The sequence below is a fragment of the Xenopus tropicalis genome, chromosome 6, assembly GCF_000004195.4.
Source record: "Xenopus tropicalis strain Nigerian chromosome 6, UCB_Xtro_10.0, whole genome shotgun sequence".
NCBI classification, from domain to species: Eukaryota; Metazoa; Chordata; class Amphibia; order Anura; family Pipidae; genus Xenopus; species Xenopus tropicalis.
The window spans coordinates 118,488,490-118,510,852 of NC_030682.2; the positions used below are offsets into that span (position 1 = coordinate 118,488,490).

At 39.2% G+C, this 22,363-nt stretch overlaps 1 protein-coding gene across 3 annotated transcripts; it reads right to left on the reverse strand.

The window, feature by feature from the left end:
• Positions 1 to 471: 471 nt before the first annotated feature.
• armc1 (armadillo repeat containing 1) lies at positions 472 to 22,034 on the reverse strand. 3 transcript variants are annotated; one of them, XM_012964565.3, is made up of 8 exons: positions 21,850 to 22,034; positions 20,404 to 20,467; positions 16,058 to 16,255; positions 15,718 to 15,809; positions 11,396 to 11,585; positions 7,702 to 7,818; positions 6,790 to 6,864; positions 472 to 4,298 (listed from the first exon to the last, which is right to left on the reverse strand). In XM_012964565.3, exons 3-8 carry the CDS (start codon positions 16,217 to 16,219, stop codon positions 4,107 to 4,109), a joined length of 828 nt encoding a protein of 275 aa, XP_012820019.1. In that variant the 5' UTR covers positions 16,220 to 16,255; positions 20,404 to 20,467; positions 21,850 to 22,034; the 3' UTR covers positions 472 to 4,106.
• Positions 22,035 to 22,363: the final 329 nt, after the last annotated feature.

Here is a 22,363-nt window from a genome sequence, read left to right on the forward strand (position 1 = left end):
AACACAGAAGATAATAATGAAACCGGTTAAAAAATTGCAAACAATAGGCCATTCTATAACATACTAAAAGTGAACAGACCCTTTCAAGTTCTTCGCCCATCACTGTCCAAAATGATAGGAGGATCCTAAGGGCACCTAAAAACCATCTTCCCACCAACAAGGTGATTTCTTTTTTATATAAAGCTCCTGAAACATGTCATAATAGGCACCAATAAATTGTGAATTGCAGACCTCAGTGCTGCTGCGCCCTGTGTGTTTCTACTTTGCGTGTATTTTACCTTACCCATGCTGGTTGGTACAATTACTTTTACCTTCCCCCGGAAGAAACCTAAGCCACCCCCATCTTCTTACTTACCTAGGATTTCTCTCCATACACTACGGGATACACTGTCGCTGCTTGTTACAGTTCCACCTTTGGAATGCTGTGGGATGCAAAAAGTAAAGAAACACAGAGGGCAGCAAAAACAGAACTTCATTATAGAACAAAACCTTTATTCACGATCAATATGCACAAAATAACAAGTTACCATTATGTATATTAAACGGCAGTGCAAAGTCAGACAGCAAACTGAACGGCTTTTCCAGAGCAAATCAAAGGTAGGTAAATAGGCACGCTTTCCAAAGGAACCGCCACTTGGCTTAAAGGAACATTTCCTTACTTTGTAAAGCCGAGGGCCTTTACACACAGAGGTTTGAATGTGTGGCTACTGCAATGCATACCCAATGTGCCAAAACACAGGTTGTTTATTTTTCTGCACATGCAATTTTGTGCAACATGTCTTCAACTATTACATTATGAATGTGCTAAAAGCATATCAAATGCATTATGTTTTGTTTTAAACAATCAATGGAAAGAGACTGTACTAAAATGCAGATGTAAGGGCTGGAGTGTAGAACTAGAACCAGTAAAGCACTTTTATGTACATCTGAACCTGAAATGCACATCAAACACATCCATGTGTAAGGGCCCTAAAGATACAACTCATGTGCATATTCATTATCTCAACACAACCATTTAAAAAAATCTACACACTGTTTGTCAGCAACAACTGCCAGTGTCCCTTGTCCCAGCTGTTGCCTTAGCAGCATTTGCTAATATAAAAGCAGAGTGGCTGAGAGTTTTAGTCCGGCACTGGCTATCCACCATTGTCCTGTGACATACTACGGCCTAAGGAAACATGTTTGCACATTAGAACTCCAGTGCCATTGATTGTCAGTCAGTGCGGCTCTACACCAAGCATGGCCAACATATGCCAATCCAGATGTCCACTGGCTGCATTGTGGGAACTAGAGTTGCAGTGCAACAACATCTAGAAAACCACAGGCTGCCTTTTGTCTGCTTTACACCCAAACAGAAACACACCACCCCTCACAATGCCCAAACCTCATTCCACCTGCCATGATGTGGTATTATTCACAAGTCTGTAGCTTTCTATGTACACTTGCACTTTAAGGCTGCCTCAAATACAGTGTAATTCATATGCACAGCTGCCTTCTTTACATCTCAGTGATCCGCTGGCTTAATCTATCCAACCATTCTTCTGCCATAATAAAAATGTAAGTACACAAAAATGTGCTCAATGTGACCAAAATGTGGTAAATAAGATAAGCTGCAAGTCAAACACAACCAAATAATACTTGCAAAATCTGTTCCAGGTCTTGACTCCAGGTTAAAATCCTGGACTGACAAATTATAATCAACACAGGATATGTTATTTGTTTATCTATAAAAACTTTGTTTAGCTCACGGGGTGGGGATGACCCCTGTGTACTGCCTGACAGATAAGCGGCATTGCTCTTGGAACATGCCAATATCAATTGCCTGTTAGATAAGAGCAGCAGCTTTGGGCAAAAGACCTGCGCCATGGTCACCCCATTACAATGGAATGCAAAGAGGGTAGCAGGAAGGACATTTCACACTGAGCTAAACAAACTTTTTTTTTTTCAATTTGGGATTCATTTAACACAAGGAATTAAAGGATATCCTATACTACAGCAGATGCAATAGTAATGGCCCTTGCGCCATATAAAAACCGTACTCTATAGCAGACAGAAAGCAAATATAATCATGAGTTTTAGCAGCTTGCAGAGTGACTGAAACGCAAAGGACGGATAGGTATTCCGCTATTTAACACTAAAGGATTTTTTAAGTATTCTGAAATTGCATTTGGTGTTACTATATATACATAATCATGTTGCAAATAGTACAGCAGCTTAATTTAATCAGACACTTTAGCTTTTGGGGATGGATGCTAGAGGTTCGAGTTAAAAACCAGTGTATGCAAGGCAGGTTGGATAGCCCGACTAAGGACATGCTTCTGTATAACAGTTGAACCTTCGGCTTAGTTGGAACGATAAACGTTCCAAGAGAAGAAATAACTATAATGTAGTGGTTTATGAAATAAAACTGCATTACAACAGGGATTTCTACAGATGCAATCTATCTGCCTTATGGGAAAGAGTTAAGTTGAAGGTGCCCAAACACAGGTAGATATTGGCTTCTGAATCGCCATTCTTTACAGAATCAGCAGCCAATTTTCTCATACATGGGTCGATAAATACAGCTGACTCCAGAGTCAGCATCTTATTGGCCTATTTATGGGGTCATTCCATTGTCCTGCCTGCCGGATATCTGTCCAAAAATAAGCCAGATATTTGTCAAGCAAAGGTCACATTGGTGCATGAATTCGGTCCTCTCCCAAAGGGTCTCTGTAAGGCTCCCCTTTTGAGGCCCAATTAAACTTGGCAGACATTGGTAAGATTGTGTTAAAGGCAGATCAACTAAGCACCATGCTGGGTCATGGTTGTGACTGGTGGGTCTACATGGGCTTCATGCTCAAGGACCTAAAATATGCTTACTTATAATTTCCCTATATTCATAGATATATAGCCACAAAGACACCAGTAAAGCACCTTATTAATAAAAAGGTGATTAGCGGTTTTGGTGAACATTACCATGGCAAAGCAAGAAATGGAACCTCAGTATTTATTTTATTTTAAAAGTGTTTTTGGCTATTTTCTGGCCATTTTCTTAAAACTAGGCTACTAGACTCCCTGATGTCTTTACAGATATTTTTATTTAGTGATTACACAGCAGAACCTGTATTGAGCAGCAAGGAAGCGGTTTAACAGAAACTTAGTTCTATGAGTTCTGGCCAATATATAATTTGATATAATAAATAACGGATTATTTTAATCTATGTAAGCATCATATTTCCACAACTGGTTAAATGATTAAAAGGTACATACGTATTTACAATAGGAAGTTACAGCCTACAGCCAACCAACTAATGTTTAACATCATCCCACACGATTTTGGGAGTTGTAGTTTAACATTTGGAGCTCTGCAGGCCAGACAACCTTGATGCAAATCCTAGATTATCTTTATTTGTGCATTTGGAACAATGTGCTTAAAGCAGGCCTCATCATCACTAAACGATATAACCATATCTGTTCACTGCAGTCTATAAATAATAAGTACTTTGTTACGGCACATTAGTGGTATGTAAAGTATAATTTTACATGTTTAGTAATAAAGTAGGCAGAAGCATTTTTCAGTTTAGGAAACTGGTCACTTTTTGTGACATAAAATTTCATTTGCATTGCTCATGAGAATTAAAAAAAAAAAAAGTCACATATACCAGATCAATAACGATTTATGTAGAGATAACAGAATAAGGCCAAAAAAAATCTTAACGGTGTTCATGCACGGCTAATTTAATGAGAATATACGTCCTGAGAATTGAGGTGAAAATGGACTTTCCTGCGTATCAAACGAATCACCGACTTTAAGGCTGTCAGACAGTAACGCGTGTTTACTATCACAATTATTTGGCTTATGACAGGACAGTGTAATAGCAAACCATGGACCCATTTACAAAGTGAGGCAACACGCAATAAAATGGTGCAACATCTCCTGTGCCCTTTGTCCTTGAAGCTGCTTTACAGGCTTGGCTTTTGATGAATAGGAAAACACAGCAGAGTTTGCGTGGTTTAAAATATTTTTTTTCTGGTGGTATCTTATTGCAAGTTGCTCTTTGAAGTTCATTAGGCAGATGGATAACTGTCTTCAAGTCACTGAGCAGTCTTTTCCTTCCAAATTTCGGTCACCAATAGAAGGACCTTGATAAAAAGTTTGCTGCGGTGCTGAGCCAATTGCTTGCACCATCCTGGTGAGCCCCCACTCGAGACACTGCTTTATCTTGTTCTTTCATAGGGCTCTCATCCTCGGGCAAGTAGTCTGGTAAATCTGTATTCTGTTCTACTTCCACAGGAGAGTCTTGAAATGCCACCAGCAGCTGCCATGGTAAAAGCAAGAGCAAGATTACTGTAGCTACTGTCTACTCTCTACAGCCATCCTCTACTATTACAGTGAGATTAGCTTTAGCCAGAAATTATAAATATGAAGAATTATCTTCCTAGAGTGTGTTCTGTTTCTAAGATAAAGCACACCTCAAATTTAGTTGTATCATCCACATATATTGAAGGCAGAATACAATACAATCATTTAAAACTAAAAAGAATAAATAGATCATGAGTATATACACCATGACAAAATATAGCTTTAAATAAAATACTTTTTGCTGTGTATTTTTAATCACGAGTGCAGTAGTTTTTTGATATTCCATAATAGCTAGACAGAGAGAGAGAGAGAGAGAGAGAGGGAGGAAGATTAAGGACCAGCACTCTGTTTCTCATGAATAAGAATTATGTTGTTATTCCACCATCATGCAGCAAATTCCAAAATTTCAGTCCCACTGGGGGACCTTTATTAACATTAACAGACGCAATGAATAAGATCATTGTTTGGTGTGTTTTCCACCAGTGTTAAAGGTGGGATACAAGTAGCACCAGGGAAAATGCCTGCTTTTGCAGAAGGTAATGCTGTTTTCATGCAAGCGACATAGGAAAAGCCAGAGTCCTGGAGTAAATGGAGGGTGAGTAGCTTAGGTCCTCCATTCCATACTCCAGTTTAGTATTTTTGACTTGGCCAGCTGTAGGTAGCTGCCTGATTAGGCTGCAGGTAAGCAGCAAATAAAAGGGCTGTGGGATTACTCAGCAAGGGGTTGAGTTGGGTGTTTGGTTCTTGACTAAGAGTAGGTCACTCTCAGAACAGGGCTCAGGGCAGGAAGGCTACCCGCCTGTGTTAGGAACTCCCAGAGGAGCTGGGGTGCCTTCTGCCACTGAGAAGAGCAGAGGGAGTCCTGACAAGGTGTATGACAGCTGAGAAGAGTCAGCAAGGCTTAAAGTGAAGCCTGAGTGTTCATGAGTGTGAGTCACCGTGGATGTGTCACTGGGGATGGTGAGAAACCCCTTAAAGGTTCCAGTGGAAGTTACCCTGGAAGGTGAGAGCCCTGAAGAAGGGACAAATCATATCCATGAACTGTATGATGATGAACTGGGTTCCTGTGAGCTTTATGTTTGGGAAGAATTTGCCCTAAATAAACCTGTGTTTTTGCCTGAAGAAATGGTGTCCTTTTTCTGAGAAAGTTCCAGGATTTGGCACCAAAACAGCGATTTTTTTTAGCACTAATAAAGAAATTTTTTGGAACTTTTGCTAAGTCCTGTGAGCGCTGTGTCCTATCTATGCCTACATTTTGCTACTTACACCTGGCACCCAGGCATTTTTTGTTCTAGGAGCATGCCCATTTCTATAATCCCTGAGAGTGCGTTTTTTGTGCATTACTATATGTAGGTATCAGACCCCTTATCGGGAAACCCATTATCCAGAAAGTTCCAAATTATGGAAAGGCCATTTCCAGTAGACTCCATTTTAATCAAATAATTCTAGTTTTTAAAAATGGTTTACTTTTTCTCTGTAATAATAAAACAGTACCTTGTACTTGATCCCAACTAAGATATTATTAATCCTTATGGGAGCCAAAACAATCCTATTGGGTTTAATTACTGTTTAAATATTTTTTTTTTAGTAGATCCGAATTATGGAAAGACCCCTTATGTGGAAAACCCCAGGTCCTGAGCATTCTGGATAACAGGTGCCATACCTGTGTATAGCTTTATACAAACCATGTTTTCTCCAGGCCAACATGATTAACCACTGCTTATTATTTGCAGAGGGTTACATTTCCCATACATGGGTCAGTATATTGCCTGCCAATGGGTGGGCAAAACATCAGGCCTCTAGTTGAGGCAACAGGCAAATATTGAGCAGGGTTGGAGGAAAATAGAGTCAGGCGAGTCCTGTATCATGCTGTGGATGCAGAGCCCTACTGTGCCCATAATAATACGGCCACACTGTTACATGGAGATGTTGAGTCTGACATACAGGGAATTAAATTACCACTAAAAGTGAATGAAAAGGAGTGCTGGTGGAAATCTTATATAAAAACTTTAAACATGTAAAGATTAGCTACATCATGTTTTTTACTTTTTGTATATCAAAGCAGTGTCTAAATCAAATAAAACCAAATATTTGTCTCAATAAAGAGTACAGGAAATCTTAGTTATAGTGCTTATGGGAAAGACACTTTTGCATTTGGCATCTTTGCACTGAAAAGTTATACTTTGAGAAGTCACTGATAGCTGTTCTGTTATTTTAAAAGAACACACTTTGTTCATAAAAAGTGTGAGATATGGCCTGTGTAGAAACAATTTTTAAAGTAGAAGAACTTCCGAATGAATCAACTCCCAGCAAACCTTGCATTATAATAAAACATTTTCTATAGAAAAGTTTTCAAAGATGAAACTCCCCCTTTATGTATAATGATTCTTATAAACAGGGCAGGTTCAATATCATGCAAATTTATGACTCATTTAAAAAGTGCTTACCTCCTCGCCGGTTTCACCCTTTACAACTTGCTGAGCTTTCATAACTTTGGTGGATGCTATTGCTGAAGCCAAAGCCTAAAATAAAATGTATGAGTTTTTAATGAAACTCTTATCGGATCAGGCATCAGTTACCAATGACACCCCCATTAATGAAAGTAATTTATTGTGCTTAATTACAGTACAGACTTGTCCCCACAAACAACACACAGGCATCAGACATACACCATCATAACGCATCAAAACCATGCATGGCTCACTGAATTTTTACATTAAAATAAGTGTGTGTCTAATGTTGTGGATAATCTCCTAAATCTAAAGCTGATAACCTATGTGACTGAGGGCTAATATAATAAGCTTTGGTACTTATGTATTTGCAAAGGGAAATGCGGTTTATTAAACAATAGTTTTACTACAATAAAGAATAGGTTGGACATGGTTAAAAAACAGTCCCAGTTCAGATTCTGTCACACATTATCTATGGCAACACAGACAGAGGTTACTTCTGTCCTATGATCCTAGTGAAGTCTCTTTTTGTACCTATTACACTGTGAGGTTGACTTACTAACATAGTTGCTATACTGCACAAGTTTAGTCACCAATATGAACCAATCAGCATACATTTTGATCAGTCTACTAAAATTTAGAAATGAAAAACAAATATTGGTTGTAAGGGTAACTGGTGCATCATACTATAAACCTGATATGCCAATTCACCATAAATTGCTCTTGCACAGAACTGTACAAATCCCTACCCTTACACAGGGTGGGATTTACGGTCTACAATATTAAATCCTTTACATGATGCACAAACCATTTTTGCCTTATTGTACGTCAGTGATTTTTACTTATTTATTTATTTTTTAAATAAATGCCACTGACAGTTCTTTATTAATGAAAACAAATCATTCTTACCTCTGCCTTTAAGTCGGAACGAATACGAACCACACATCTCTGAACTGCCATTTGAAATGTAAAACTAATGACTCCTTTGATTTTCAGCAAAGCATCTTCACATAGACTCCTGCGAGACTGCAAAGAAGACAAGTAGAGAGTGCTTAGAAAAACTTTGAAAACACCTGCTGCGGACATGGTCTGAAAAGCAGAAAAAGTGAAAGGTTGATATTTTTACAGTTATGAAGCAGTTATGTGGCCACCCACAAGCTAATACTGTCCCGCTGCCTTGGTTTACTTCTACAAATCCCTCCTCAGCTTCACCCAACAGCCCAAATTGTTCCTTACTTAATGAAGTGCTGCAGGTTTTCCAACTTACAGTACATAGTAAGTAAGTAAAACTTTATTGTCATCCCAACAATATACTTACAAGTACACAGTGGGACGAAATATCGTCCTCCTGGATCAAAAAAGGTGCAATACACAAGATATACATAGCTATAAATAAGTTAAAAAAATAGTATATACACAGTGAAGAATAATGCCAACATAAAGAATAATGCCAACATAAAGCTGTGCAACACAGTGAAGAATAGTGCAACATAAAGCTGTGCAAAACAAGATCACTGCAGTGATAAAAAGACTTAAAAAAAAAAGTAAAAAAGGGTAAGCAGCATTATAAACATTGTTTTTTCCTTGCCCTGTTTGTGCAGATGGTTTCATTTCATAAACATGTTTAATTACATACAGTTCAATCTTGCAAATAAATTCTGTCAATTTCTTTCAAGGCAAGGTTTCACCATAAAGCTACAAAGCCAATGTCCTTTAGCTTGGCAAAATTCTGACTGTGGAGGATTTGTGCTTACACACAGACTGCAGACTGACATCAAAATCAAATTAACAGAGATGACTTTGGTATTTAGGCTAAAAATTGCAATTAGTAGTAGTAGCGATATGCTGATATTCACATGTTTCAAATGTAGGAAAAAAAAAAAAAAAAAAGTATTTGACCAAACAGTTAGGACAGTGCAAAGTTACTGTATGAGGTGTTCCTTCTAGAACAGAGAAATAGCCCTCACCTTCAGTAACCTGGAATGCAACTTGTGTTTTGTACGCAGTGAGGCGCATTTTCAAATAGTAGGTACATTTAGATGTACAGCACAGGGCACACAAGTACTGCATTTATACAAACAAAACCATATATTTATACACGGAAAGTTACCCACAGCAAACAATCAGTAATTAGTCATGTTTAGCCAGGAACAGCATGAATAATGAAAGCAAAAATAGCAAGAAGTGTGGCCTACAGTCACATTAGTTGTTATTTTAAAATTAATCCACTACCACTGGGTATTTACAGAAAGGGAATGATACACAGGAAAAAAATTGCCGTAGTCAATGCGCGTTGAACATCAGAGTCTATTACCTGAACTCCGATATAGCAAAACTGCCCTTTGCTGAAACAATGCCATTCAGAGAGTGACTGCAGGGTAATGCTTAGTAGTAACTGAATCAGATCCAATCTTATCAATTGTATCGAAGGCCTAGAGACATTTCATATACAAAATCTAGAAGCACTGAAGGCTGCACTGACTATTGTCTAAAGATTTTATAACAAAATTAATATGGATATAAAAACCAGTGCCCAAAGCACAAAAGGCATTCATACAGCTGTACCACAAATGTACTTTGATTGCCATAATAAGCCTGCTGCTCCACAGCATACAACATGGCCAAAGTAAAGGAAGAAATGGCATGTACCGTACTAAAATTATAGCATTTTTCCACGAACACATGCCTATATCAATCAAACTATAAAATTTGTGAATTTCATATTATTGGGGCAACACCACAGAGTGTATTTTGTACTATTAATGGCCTATGGAACAAAGTGCATGAGTTATTTCCCCAAAACATACATTTTGGAGGGGGGGGAGTTTCATGATAAACATTATATTAATAAACACTATATATAAGATAATAACTGTTAAAAAGGTATTTGCAGATACTTTGTCACCTGTGGGAGAGGGGATCACCAGTGGATAACAGAGCACTGCAAAAGGCTTTAGGATGCCACTCCACCCCTTCAGTTCCCAAGCATAGGAAACTGCCTGGCCTCTAGCTATAAAATAAAAATCACTTTCTGCATAGTTTTTGTGATGAGCCTTTTGTGTCACTTTTATCAATTTTACCAGAAGTTGTATCACAGCTGTCAGTATCAGCAGGGTAGATAATAGGTAACTATGGGGGTTGGAAGAGTAATGGTTTCACACAGGGATGATGTGAAGAACTATTTAATCATCGGCTCTGTGCTTTCAGCAAGCAACACCAATCAAATCAAAGGAGAACAGGGGGCCTCGCTAGAACTTCACATGCCACCCATCCCACAGGAAGATTGTCTGTTTTCTATGATAACCTGTGCATTAGTCAAGACACCCACTGAAGAAAGTAGTAATACAAGTAGTATTTGATCTGTTACTTACGTGCAGCCCATCAGTATAGAGAAAAACATTTATTATACTCTATGCCAGTGCTGTCCAACTGGCGGCCCGCGGGCCGCATGTGGCCCGCGACCCCCCTCTGTGTGGCCCCCCACCTGTCTGGCTGCTTTAATGGCTTACTCTTGTGTAAGCTTTAAATAGTATCAGTACTGTGATTAACTGCCCCCCCCCCTGCATGGTTCTCACCTCAGATTCAGGCTGTAATCAGGCTGTATTGTTTAAATATGTAATCCCCTGTGTTGTTCACACCTTTTAATCTCTGCATTGTTCATCCCCTGCAGTGTTCACACCTCAGGCTCAGGCTGTAATCACCCCCATTGTTCCCCTGTTCACACCTCAGGAGCAGTAGAAACCCACAAATAATCCCTGCATACTACAAAAAGAACATATACTGAGGTGGTACTGCAATTAAAAAGTTTTTTTAATATATAGTTATTGTGCAGACTGTAGGATCAGTGCCAGCATTGTGTCACTGTAGGCTGCCTGTGTGTGCCATACACACAGGCAGCATAGGGCAAGCAGAGTATGGCACACACAGGCAGGGTAGGGAAGGCAGAGTATGGCACACACAGGCAGAGTAGGGCAGGCAGAGTATGGCACACAAAGGCCAAGTTTGGCACAAACCAGCCAAGAATGGCGCACACACAGTGAAAGTATGGCACACGCAGGCAGGGTAGGGAAGGCAGAGTATGGCACACACAGGAAGGGTAGGAAAGGCAGAGTATGGCACACACAGGCAGGGTAGGGCAGGCAGAGTATGGCACACACAGGCCAAGTATGGCACAAACCAGCCAAGAATGGCACACACAGTGAAAGTATGGCACGCAGGCAGGGTAGGGCAGGCAGAGTATGGCACACACAGGCAGGGTAGGGAAGGCAGAGTATGGCACACACAAAGGCAGGGTAGGGCAAGCAGAGTATGGCACACACACAGGCAGGGTAGGGCAGGCAGAGTATGGCAGGTTTTTTCTGTACTACAACCATTAATATGGGTATGGTCATGTGATAACATGGGTGTGGTTTCAAGTGGGTGCGGTTTCAAAAAGGGGAGTGGTCAAAACTGGCTTCCATTATCGGCCCTCCACCACGTAGGTCGGAAAAATTCCGGCCCTCGGTACAACAGAAGTTGGACAGCACTGCTCTATGCTATAGGGCTGACACATTGCAGAGTTTACTTTCTGTAGAACAATATGTAACATTCTACTCATACTTACTGTGTCATCTAGGCCATCAATATGCAGAACCACAGTTTTGGCACGTTTATTAGTAGCTCCCAGGAAAAACTGTGCTTTTCGCCTCCTTGAATTCATCTCATTCATACAGTCTCCATCTCCTGTGCTAGTGCCCTGGAGAAGGTCATAAACCTCAGTGGCTAAAAGTTGCGTGTCACCTGGTGTTGTAGTTCTAGGATAAATGAAAAAAGATGTTTTGCTTTATCACAAAAATACCGAAATACATTATACATTATACAAGCAATATGGTAAGGCTGCTCCAGCAAGCACAGTTTTGTAATTCAGGCAACAAATTCTAAAGGCCACTACAACTGGCTATAATAGTTTTGTATAGGCTTAAACAGTCTGTGAGCTTCTATCATATGGAATGCAGTGCTAGAACTATTTGAAACTATTTTGAAACCTGACCAGACCTGACCTGGCAGCCAATGTTTGCCTATGTAAGGCTGGATTCAAGCTTTTATTTTTTCACAAAGGTGTCTTGAGTCTGTTTTTTATAAGATTAATGGGGTGGTTCACCTTTAAGTTAACTTTTAGTATGTTATAGGATGGCCAATTTTAAGCAACTTTTCAATTTGTCTTCATTGTTTATTTGTTATTGTTTTTGAATTATTTGCCATTTTTCAATGGGGGTTACTGACCCCCTCAGCAAAAAAACTATTCCTCTGCGAGGCTATAGTTTTGTTACTTTTTGTAACTTTCTTTTCTATTCAGACCCTCTCCTATTCATATACCAGTGTTTCATTCAAACTACTCCCTGGTTTCTAAGGTAAGTTGGACCCTAGCAACCAAGTAGCTGCTGAAACTCCAAACTGGAAAACTCCTGAACTAAAAATGAAATAGCTAAAAAAACAAAAAAAAACAAACTACAAATAAAAAATGAAGACCAATTGCAGATTGGCATAGAATATCACTCTCTTCATCATACTAAAAAGTATCTTAAAGATGAACAACCCCTTTAAGTGCAGGACATCCGGATCCACAATTCACCAAATGGTGCACTCTATACCTATACAGTTAGCGCAGCAGTCTGTACGGATATTACAGATTACTGTAATACTGTTCCAGGTTCACCGCAGCATCAAAAAGGCAACGAACAGCAATACAAAATAAAACTATAATGCAAAGCATATATCATTCAGAAATAGGAAAATTTAGGTCACAAATTATTAATCCAACACTTCCTTACTTGCCTAATGACAAAATGAAAAGTAGCCTTTGTATTCAATGCAGGGAAAAGGAATTCTCAGTTTAGGAAGCAGAGACTTTATTTGTACCCCAAGCATTTATAGAGAGACATTTATACCTTTAAGGGACAGCTGATAATTAAGGCTGTATTAACTGCCCTAATCATCTTAGATACAAGCTAATTCAAAAGAGCAGACAAATTTTCTGGATTTTGGTCAGTTGGTTATTAGCAGAAACCTGGCAAATATAGATTTTGTTGCAAATATTTTAGCATTTAACAATTATTTCTAGAACTATAGATATAATAACAATTGTCTCTAGAAATACAGACTTGAAATCTCCATGAGCAAGAATTAATAAATAAAATAGAAATAGCACTAAACAAAATGTTGCCCAAGGGAACAAGTGTCCTTCTTTACAGCCCATAAAATCCAATTATTGAAGAAGAGTTGAAGCTGCTAGATTTAATGTTGTTCATATGGACACATTAAAATGTGTGAAGCATGCATAAATACCAGCGCTGACAAACTACTCAGCTCTCTTTTATGCTCAGCATCATATACACTCAGTGTTATTTTAACATGGAACTGTGGAGCATGTCACTTTTAGTCTTAGGAAAAGTCAAGTAAATATGTCTGTAAGCTTCACTTGAAGTCAGACTTGACATTTTATGTTTCTGCTGACAAAGAGTTCCCTGAGCTGACATAAAATAAATTGTCTTGAAAGTTTAGCTTTTTCTTGAAATCCAGATTTCTTCAGAACTGCCAAGGGCCTCAAAAAAGACTTTGTACAAGTAAGCACATGGAGGCCAGTGTCATTATGGGAATAAAAAGGTTAATGTGCTTAATTGTGTGCTTAAGGGCAGGAGCATATATCAGATGCTTTTTAATGTGATCTAATATAAAGACACAATTAGCAGAGGATACATTAGAACATGACTGCTTTTACCTTTTGACCTATATAGCATTTAGAAAAAGAGTTTAAATTATTTAAACCAAAAAAAGTGTAAAAGTTGGTGTTAAAGGGGACATCTTGTTAGTTTGTGCATTATACTTCTCTTAAAATAAAAGGAATGTGCTAAGAAAAGTTGTGTTTTGGGTTGATTTACTAGGTTTTACTGAAACCTTCTCCAGAAACCCTACTGCGCAGGGGCCTGGCGGCACTCAGCACACTGAACTATAGAATAGAAACTAATCCCTGATAGGGAACTGAAGCCTGTCTTTGCTTGCGTGACTGGGGGACTGTGATTTTCCTAACAGCTATTGCTTCTGGCCCACCCCTAATTTGAAACACAGACAAGGAACACAGCAGATTTATAGGAATCTCCAGCAAAGGAGCCATTTTAAAAGAGTAAGTGATTTTTATCCCAGAATAAAACCAGCACCATATAACATTCACTACTGCCTACAAGACTGTGCTATATGTCTCCTTTAAATAAACTGCCATATTTATAAAGCTCTGTTGATGCCTTTACCTATGAATTAACACCATACATCTAGATCACATATATATTTAAACATACTTATTTTGTTTTTATACAATAAAATAATACCCAAACTTATGCTATTCTTTACAGTGCCTCTGGCCAGGCATAACCAACTAAGTAAAAATAAACTATGATAGAAAAAAATATCTTATTTAAATTTCCCATACAAAGGAAGATCATCTACCTGCCCAAACAAGCCGTATAGATAGCAACAGTGGGCCATTATCTGACCATATGGCCTTTGGGTAAATGACTTGATCACACAGAGGAACATGCAGACCTGTTGGTAAAGGACTGCATCTACATCCTGTCACTAGTTGGACAGAATTTTCCAATCTTTCCGATTAGATATTGGTTAGGGAGGCTGTAATTTTGAAAACTGCCATGTTATAGATAAAAGAACTTTTGTTGTGACTTCTCTTTTCCCAATCATCTTACAAGTTATAGAAACCAATCTCCAAAGGACAATTTCCTACCCTATAGCCAACTATAAGCCATTGTGAAAGAGCCAGTTATCAACCTAAGGCTTTATTCATTTGGGTCTTCTTTTCTGTGAATCTTTGTGAATCTTTTGTTGCACAGCAAGTGCAAGAAATAGGTGCTGACAGTTACATGCAGGCAGAAATAGGCCCCTGACAAGTATGCATGCAGCATATCTACATGCAAGAAAGTAGTCTGTGCACTTATGTTCAGTGAATTGGTGTGTAAAACATAACTAAGCAGTTTTATTCGCATGTTAGCTTTGTTATCTGTCTTAAGCATAGGTCTTTTTTTTTTTTCTATCACTGTAGTTTTTCCAAAAACACCTTCACCTCAAATGCATTTTGAAATGCACGTGTAATACCTGTAAACACGCCATATGTAGATAATGAAAACATATTGAGAGATTAATTTGTATTATGAGTAATACTACTACCACAATACATTGTAAAAATCATACCACAAACGAGAACAGCAGGCACTCATGTATAAACAAAATGTAAACTTTATTCTAGGCAAGCAAGAAACATAGCCTTACACGATTTGTGCACAAAGCACTTAATCACAGGCTGGGATTAAGCGTTCTATGCATGAAACACGTAAAGCTGCTTTCATTTGCAATACTACTACTACTATATCCAGAAAGGCAGAATGATCAAAGGCTGGCTTCTGTGTTTATTGCAGCAATGTTTAATTTAGACTTTGCCAAAAATAGGACACTAAAATGTTCCAGAAGTACTAAAGAGAAGAAGTGGTTCATGGGCACCAACCACAGACCCTTAGCTAGGGAAGGAGAAAAAAATTTAATGTACCCTTAAGGCATCCACAAATGCCATAAACAAGAAAATCCTCGATTTAAGGCATCATCTCTGCAGCCATACACATTTCATGCTCCAAAAGTACATAATCATAGGCTCAGTGGCAATATCTTTTTTAAAGGATTTTTTTTTTTTTAAAATACTTTTGTGTGGCCTTCGTGGATCCCTTGAGTGTACATTACCTGTTTGTTTTTTTACATTTAATCAAAGCCCTACCGTACCAACGGGATTTTCAAACCTGCTTGATTGAGTAGCTGTGCAAGATGGGAATCAAACATAATAGGAACACTCGTATTATCTTGTACTGTATAAGAATATGTTTTGACACTTACTTTTGAATGACATTCTGTAGGCTCAGCATCATGCCTAGCTCGCATCGCATCTTTTCTCTGTTGGAGAGGCATTCTGCTAAATAGCGAAGCGCCTTAAAATGAAAACAATTCCTTTAAATATATATGTTGGGAGGAAGTAAATTGGACCATTTCACAGAAGTAAAAAATAGCTATGTGCAGAATATATGTATGCTCTGGTGGCAATGTGCAATATACCTTTACTGAAGGAAATGTGCAATGATTACACAAAGGACACACCAAAACAAAAATCAAAATTATGTAGAGATTTGATCTCTACATAAACAGTAGCTAAATACACACAGGCAACAAGAGTTCTTACCAGTAATGCAGAATAGACCACTTGTGGGTTGGGGTGATCGAGAAATAAAATAAGGCCGGGAAGGCAACCTTGATCCTGTACAATAGCTCGGCGGTTTAGGGGGTCCGACGCCAAATCACGCAGCTGGTTGACAACTGCTAGCGCATCAGGCTCCACGCTCATTGTTCAACAGTGGTTTTTTATGCCATATGCAAAGAACTAGACCAGGAAGGAAAAAAAAAAAACATACAAAAAAGGGGATTAAGAGGTTGACAGAAATTATTAATTGTCCACTGGTTTTTATTATGTCTGCATTAACAACAGTTTGTCTCACTCTTCCCCGTGAAAGGATAACGGTTTGTTCTCACTCCATAATTCCTGACAAATATTTCTGTGAATGTAGCGATACATGTCCCAAGACGTGACCTTCCAACTCTCATCACTGTGACTGCAGTCACTACCATTTGGTAACATACATGTGCCCAACAGGAAGAAGTGTAGAATAAGAAAAACAACAGACTAAAAGGTGCCCATACACTATAAGATCCGCTCGCTTGGCGATGTCGCCAAGCGATCGGATCTTCACCCGATATCCCCACCTACGGGTGGGCGATATCAGGTGGCAAGCTGCTTTAAAAAAAAAAATAATCCGATCGTTTGGCCCTGGGGCCAAACGATCGGATTACATTTGAGCTTATGGGGCAGTCGGTTCGGGGACCGCATCAACGAGCCGATGCGGTCCCCGATCCGACCGGATTTTCTAACCTGGCCGATCGAGATCTGGCCAATTTCAGGCCAGATATCGGTCGGCCAGGCAGCTCTGTTCTGCCCATACAAGGGACCGATATCGGCAGCTATAGTCGGCCCGTGTATGGGCACCTTTAAGGTTCAGAACTCTCAGATAGGTATTTGTTAATGTCAGTTTTGTTTAGTGACTTTGACTCTTCAATACCTAAGTGACCACATTGCTCCCAAGTCATTGCAAACACTTTACCATTGTTAACTACTGTTTTCCCCAAAACAAACCTTAAATTACCATGAATTAATTTTGTCTGCCACACTGGATCTCCACAATATTCACGACATAGTCTTTGTCGGCAAGACATTTCTGCACATCTAGCCCCCACCTGCAGACCCTGACACCAACAGTGCCAAAAGATTTACAGAAGCTAATGATGCTCTGAAATTCTGCACACGCACCAAGTTTAAAGCTGCCTGTGCATTAAGAGAACCGCTTGTTTGAAAACATCAGATCTTTTCCCAATATACCCACATAAGTTAGGTGATATTGGACAGATCCGATCATTTGGCCCTAGGATGGTGATACAGGTCGTCAGAGGGAGGACCACATTAGCAAGCCTATGTGGTCATTGCTCTATTGAGATTTTTAAACCTGTCTGATCAATATCTGGTAGATCGATTTTTGCCAAGATATCGGTAGGGTAGGCCCACTTGAGTGCCCCATACACAGGTAGATAAGCTGCCAGATTGGCAGTAATATATGCCTTTGTATGGCTCCTTTAGTGTGTCTCAGAGACCCAAACATCAGCAGGGGGATGCATGCCCACTAAAGGAAAATTGGAAAGAGCATAAGCTTTATTTGCAATGCAATGATTTAGCTGAACATCATTTCTACTGGAGGTTTTCCCCGTAAAAAACACAGAAAAAGTTACATTTAAAAAGTCACTTCAGCAAAATATTCTTGCTGAATTGTGCTTAGTTGCTTTGCACTCACTGTAGCCATTTGAATAAAACCGTGTAACTTAATAAGCAAGGAATAAAATGCATAGGTTTTTGGGCAAGCAACTATACTTATTAATCCACTAATCACTATGCTTAAAAAAATGACCTCACTTCTACTTCTTAGCAGCATGTATAATATTTTACTACAATACTAAAAAAACATCAGTGCTCTGTACATAGTTGCTGTTTCAGTATTAAACACATTTTGCAAGGGATATGAATGAATCTGCAAGACGAGTGAATATCTTTATTTAAGGAAAAGACCTCCAGCAAGAATCCAATTATGTAACCCCAACATAGGGGTAAAAAATGTCTCCATAGCCTAAATCAATGAGCCACTGTCCTTACCAGTTAATAAAAGTTGTGCAAACCCATGTGAAATGTGTAACTTTAATGTAATGTTAAATAAAAATTAGGCCCATAGACTGCCTATTTGTTTTTTGGTCTGAAAGTAACATATATTTAAACCAGTACTTGGTTGTACAAGTGTATATATGCCCTAATTTAGGAACTGTTCAAGTTTTGCTTGACAAAAACAACTCATTTGAAATAACTCCTGTGGGAGCTAACATTTTCAAAATGCCTCAGTTACCAACCCAATTCAAACTGGGAACTGCAGTTTCAGCAGTAGCAGCTGAAGGCCACAGGCTTACTGGATCATGCTATATAGAGGACAGTATAGTGCAATTAGCAGGAAAACACTGGTCATTCCAGATGTGGGCTGTCCCACATATATTTCACAGCCTCTTGCAGAAAGTCTACTGGCCCTAAGCTATGATAGAACTGCTACTGAGTAAAACACAACTTTACTAGACTTAGAAACATCAAGAGAGCTTTTTTGCAAGCCTTTCTCAAGTTAAAGTAGTCCTCCAGCAGAAATGTTGGTCCTATTGATGTTATATAAGTCCTGTGAAGAAATCATACTTCTTTTATTCTTATTACTCATTACTGCTGGATTATTATCGAAATGCAAACTGCCCCATGCCCAGTGACCCACTTAGTCATGAGTGCTGCATCTATGTGCATATTGAAATAAATTAATTTCAAGGCTCTATAGTTTCAGAGTTTACAGTGCAGCATAATGCACCTTTGCACAGTACCTAGTGAAACAGCTATTCTCACTGCTGAGGGAGCAAGAACCAGCTGTATAGTAGCCCTGTGCCACAAAAACTCAACCCTATAAACTGCATGCCTATAACAATGGGGGAAAGTCCATTTCTACATTACAAAACCACCAAAAGAAGCACTCATTTATACACATCTAGCTAAAGGTATATAACAGGTATTCTGTATTTTATAGGTAAATTTAACTTTGAATGAACTTCGCCTATCCTTAGCTGCTTTTAATTACCGTAACCTTGATTTTATTGTTCTGGAATTGCTATCCTATATCTGCCTCTTTTCAGAACACAGGCTAGATTTTTATAGTTACTGGTACATTGTATAGATTATCGGTCTAAAGTAGCCCTGCCAATTCAGCTTCCACTCAGAATTCTATACTTATTGTACAGCGCTGTGGAATATGTTGGCGCTTTATAAATAATTGTTAATAATAAACTGCTGCCAGGTTGCTAAGTCAAGCTGAACCCCTAGCAACTAGACAACCATTGTAATTCCAAAATGGAAAGCTGCAAAAATTGTTGTTTTTCACTATCATTGTCCATAGCACAATTAAAGTTTATTTTAAGGGAATTAACCCATTAATCAAATGTAACAGGTTTTCTAAAATTATGTATTTAAATAGGCCCTTTGATTTTGCTATGCTAATCATTTTTCTGCTCACCACTTGTCTTTGAGCTGTGCAACTGACCTTGGCAATTGTATTTTCAGAGGAAGGCTAAAGTCACAGGAATGTAAAGCCAGCAATGAGCAGTTGCTTTTATAATAAGATGTGCTGTTTCACAGCAGTAGGTAGGTATACAGAAAATGCCAGGATGCTGGCAATAATAACAAACTGGCACTCACTAAGCAACAAAATACTTGCTGTGTTAACATGACACAGTAGGAGGATAAAGCCAGCATCATACATGAGTGAATGTGGCTCACTAGGACAATCTGTCACAGACTCCTTGTAAGTTTAATTGGTAATGGCAAGTCACCTAGCATGACATATGCCAATAACTGGAAAGGTTACTAGAAGTGTAATGTTGCTTTTTAATGGATTATACAGTTTCATGTGCAATAAGACTTGAATTAATACAGTACACAGAAAATAACAAAAGCATTTTTGTAGCTAGTGGTGAACACTCCCATGCAGGCTAAGGGACACTATGCGGATCTGCATAGGGTGCCCTTAGCCTAAGCGGAGTAAAAAAAATTGAGTCACACGATGTTGTCTAAAATGCTACAGTTTACCTTTACCAGTCCAACTTTGTTCAAGGACCAGATTATATTATACAAATAAATATATGGAGTACTTCTGCATACTGGGGGGCCATAAAGAAAGCCCCGTAGGACCATATCTGGCCCACATACCAACAGCAGGAAGCTGTGATCTATTTACTTTTAACGTGCAGTTCACCATCACAAAACATACTTTTTTTAAAATAGTATACCAAAGAATTATTGTTTGAAGATGCTACCCATGTATTATTTCTTCTGTTTGTCAAAAATTTGCTACCTACCAACAACTGTTCCTTTACTCTTGTGGGCTGTGGGCAGTGGTTTGCCAAACCACCCTGCAATCCTCTGCAATGGTAAATGATATGTCATGTTTGAAAATATCACGTGTTAATGCATGCTGCCCAGTACTGCAGCTACTCATCACCTCCTGCCAACTGAACAGAAGTACTGTAGCGCAGTAATAATCATCTGATTCCATATAATCTGCATACATTTAATACTTCTTTATTTTTCATGGGCAGGTAAGAAAATAAAAGTTACATCTGGCACACAGGCCTCCAATCACATAGTACTGCTCTACAGGACTGGCCAGTGCATGGCCACCTGAAAACCTTAGTTGTAAACACAAACAACAAAGAAACCATTCCTCTAATTATTAATGACTCCTTTTATTTGCTAGTGTTTTGGATCAGACTGTCTCTGTAGCTCGCCATAAACAGGCTGATAATCAGCCCTCCCAATGCGTTGGCAGCTTACTGTATGGAACCTATGCAACAGATACTTCTGGACCCCCAGTATGACGGTCAAATCAGAAAATATCTGCTTGTCTGGCATATGGACAGCTTATACAACATCTTTATGCAGTGGCATCATTTGCCACTAGCTGCTGTTTTTAAAGACTGTTAGACTAATGTCTTGGCAAACCTATTGGCATTCAAGCAAGACAAATACACCTTTTTGGTCAGAATACAAGTTATATTTATACAATACACTTGTTTGAAGCATATGCTTTGTGTTTGTTTGGGAAACTATACTTCATTCACCTGCTAAATGTTTAGCCTTTAGTTACTCAAGTTTACATGGCTCACACAGTAATATCATATGGAACTTTGTACATATATGTTGAGTGGTTGAGCCCATTCTGGCTATATACAAGTACCCTTTAGTTTCTACTGTCACATGTGAGATGTGTATTAATGCTACCCTTCCTGTCTACTGCACCTTTGCCATGGCTGCTCAATGCAGGAAAGATTACAATTCTTACATGTAAGGCCATCTTAAAAGCCAGACATGTAATCCATTCCCAAACTGACTGTGCCCAGACCCAAAGATATCCCAGGCATAGCCCCCAAGGTTAAGAAAGCCCTCACCACTGCTACATAAAGGTCTAACTAAATCCGTTTTCTAATGGAACCAAGTGGTAACAATGCCTGACGTGGCAGACAATTCAACACTGAGCCCATGTAGATTAAAATTCCATAAGCAAAAGCTTTCCCCGGCCTTATCCCCATAGAGAGAAAGGCGCATTCCTGGCAGTTCAGCTTGGTGCTGTTGTCAGACTTTAACTCCCAGCACCTCCTTACAGCCTTTGCTATAGCTGGGAGGTATAGTCATACAGCAAGCCTCTTACCCCTGACAAAAAAACCTAATTACCTAAGGCCCGATGGGCGCACAGAGGGACCACAGGTCCCCGGATAAGCCAAAGGCAGCACAATAGGAACACATACCTAGAAAAGCTCGCAGTCCTCCCCTCACCTACTGCGTCCCCGGCACCACCTCCAGCCTCCCCACTAACTCATTGGCTAACTCCAAACCAGCCGCCCTCCAACCTATCACGCACGCTGTTGTTTAGCCACTTTGTTATTGGTCAGCCAATCGACGCTGTGCGTCTTCACGCTGCGCCACGCTTGATGTGGGTAATGCGCGGTATTATAATGTGTATAGAGCCCAGTTATATAGCAATGCCGCGCTTTGGCTCTCAATATACACGGTTCATTATATAGCTATATATTGCCTTGCTATGCCTTAAAGTTAGAGAGCGCCAATTTCGATTTAGCTGTTCATCACTTTTGATAATCTGATTAATTATGCTTTATTCACCCACAGAGTAAAGACAACCAAGGCACTTTCCAAACATAGTTGCATGAGACGTAAAGCCTCACTGTGTGTTTTCAATCAGGTTGCCCAGTTCCAAAATGGCCGCTGAGCCACGTTTACGTCACGCCCAAGGTCCTCGCTTGG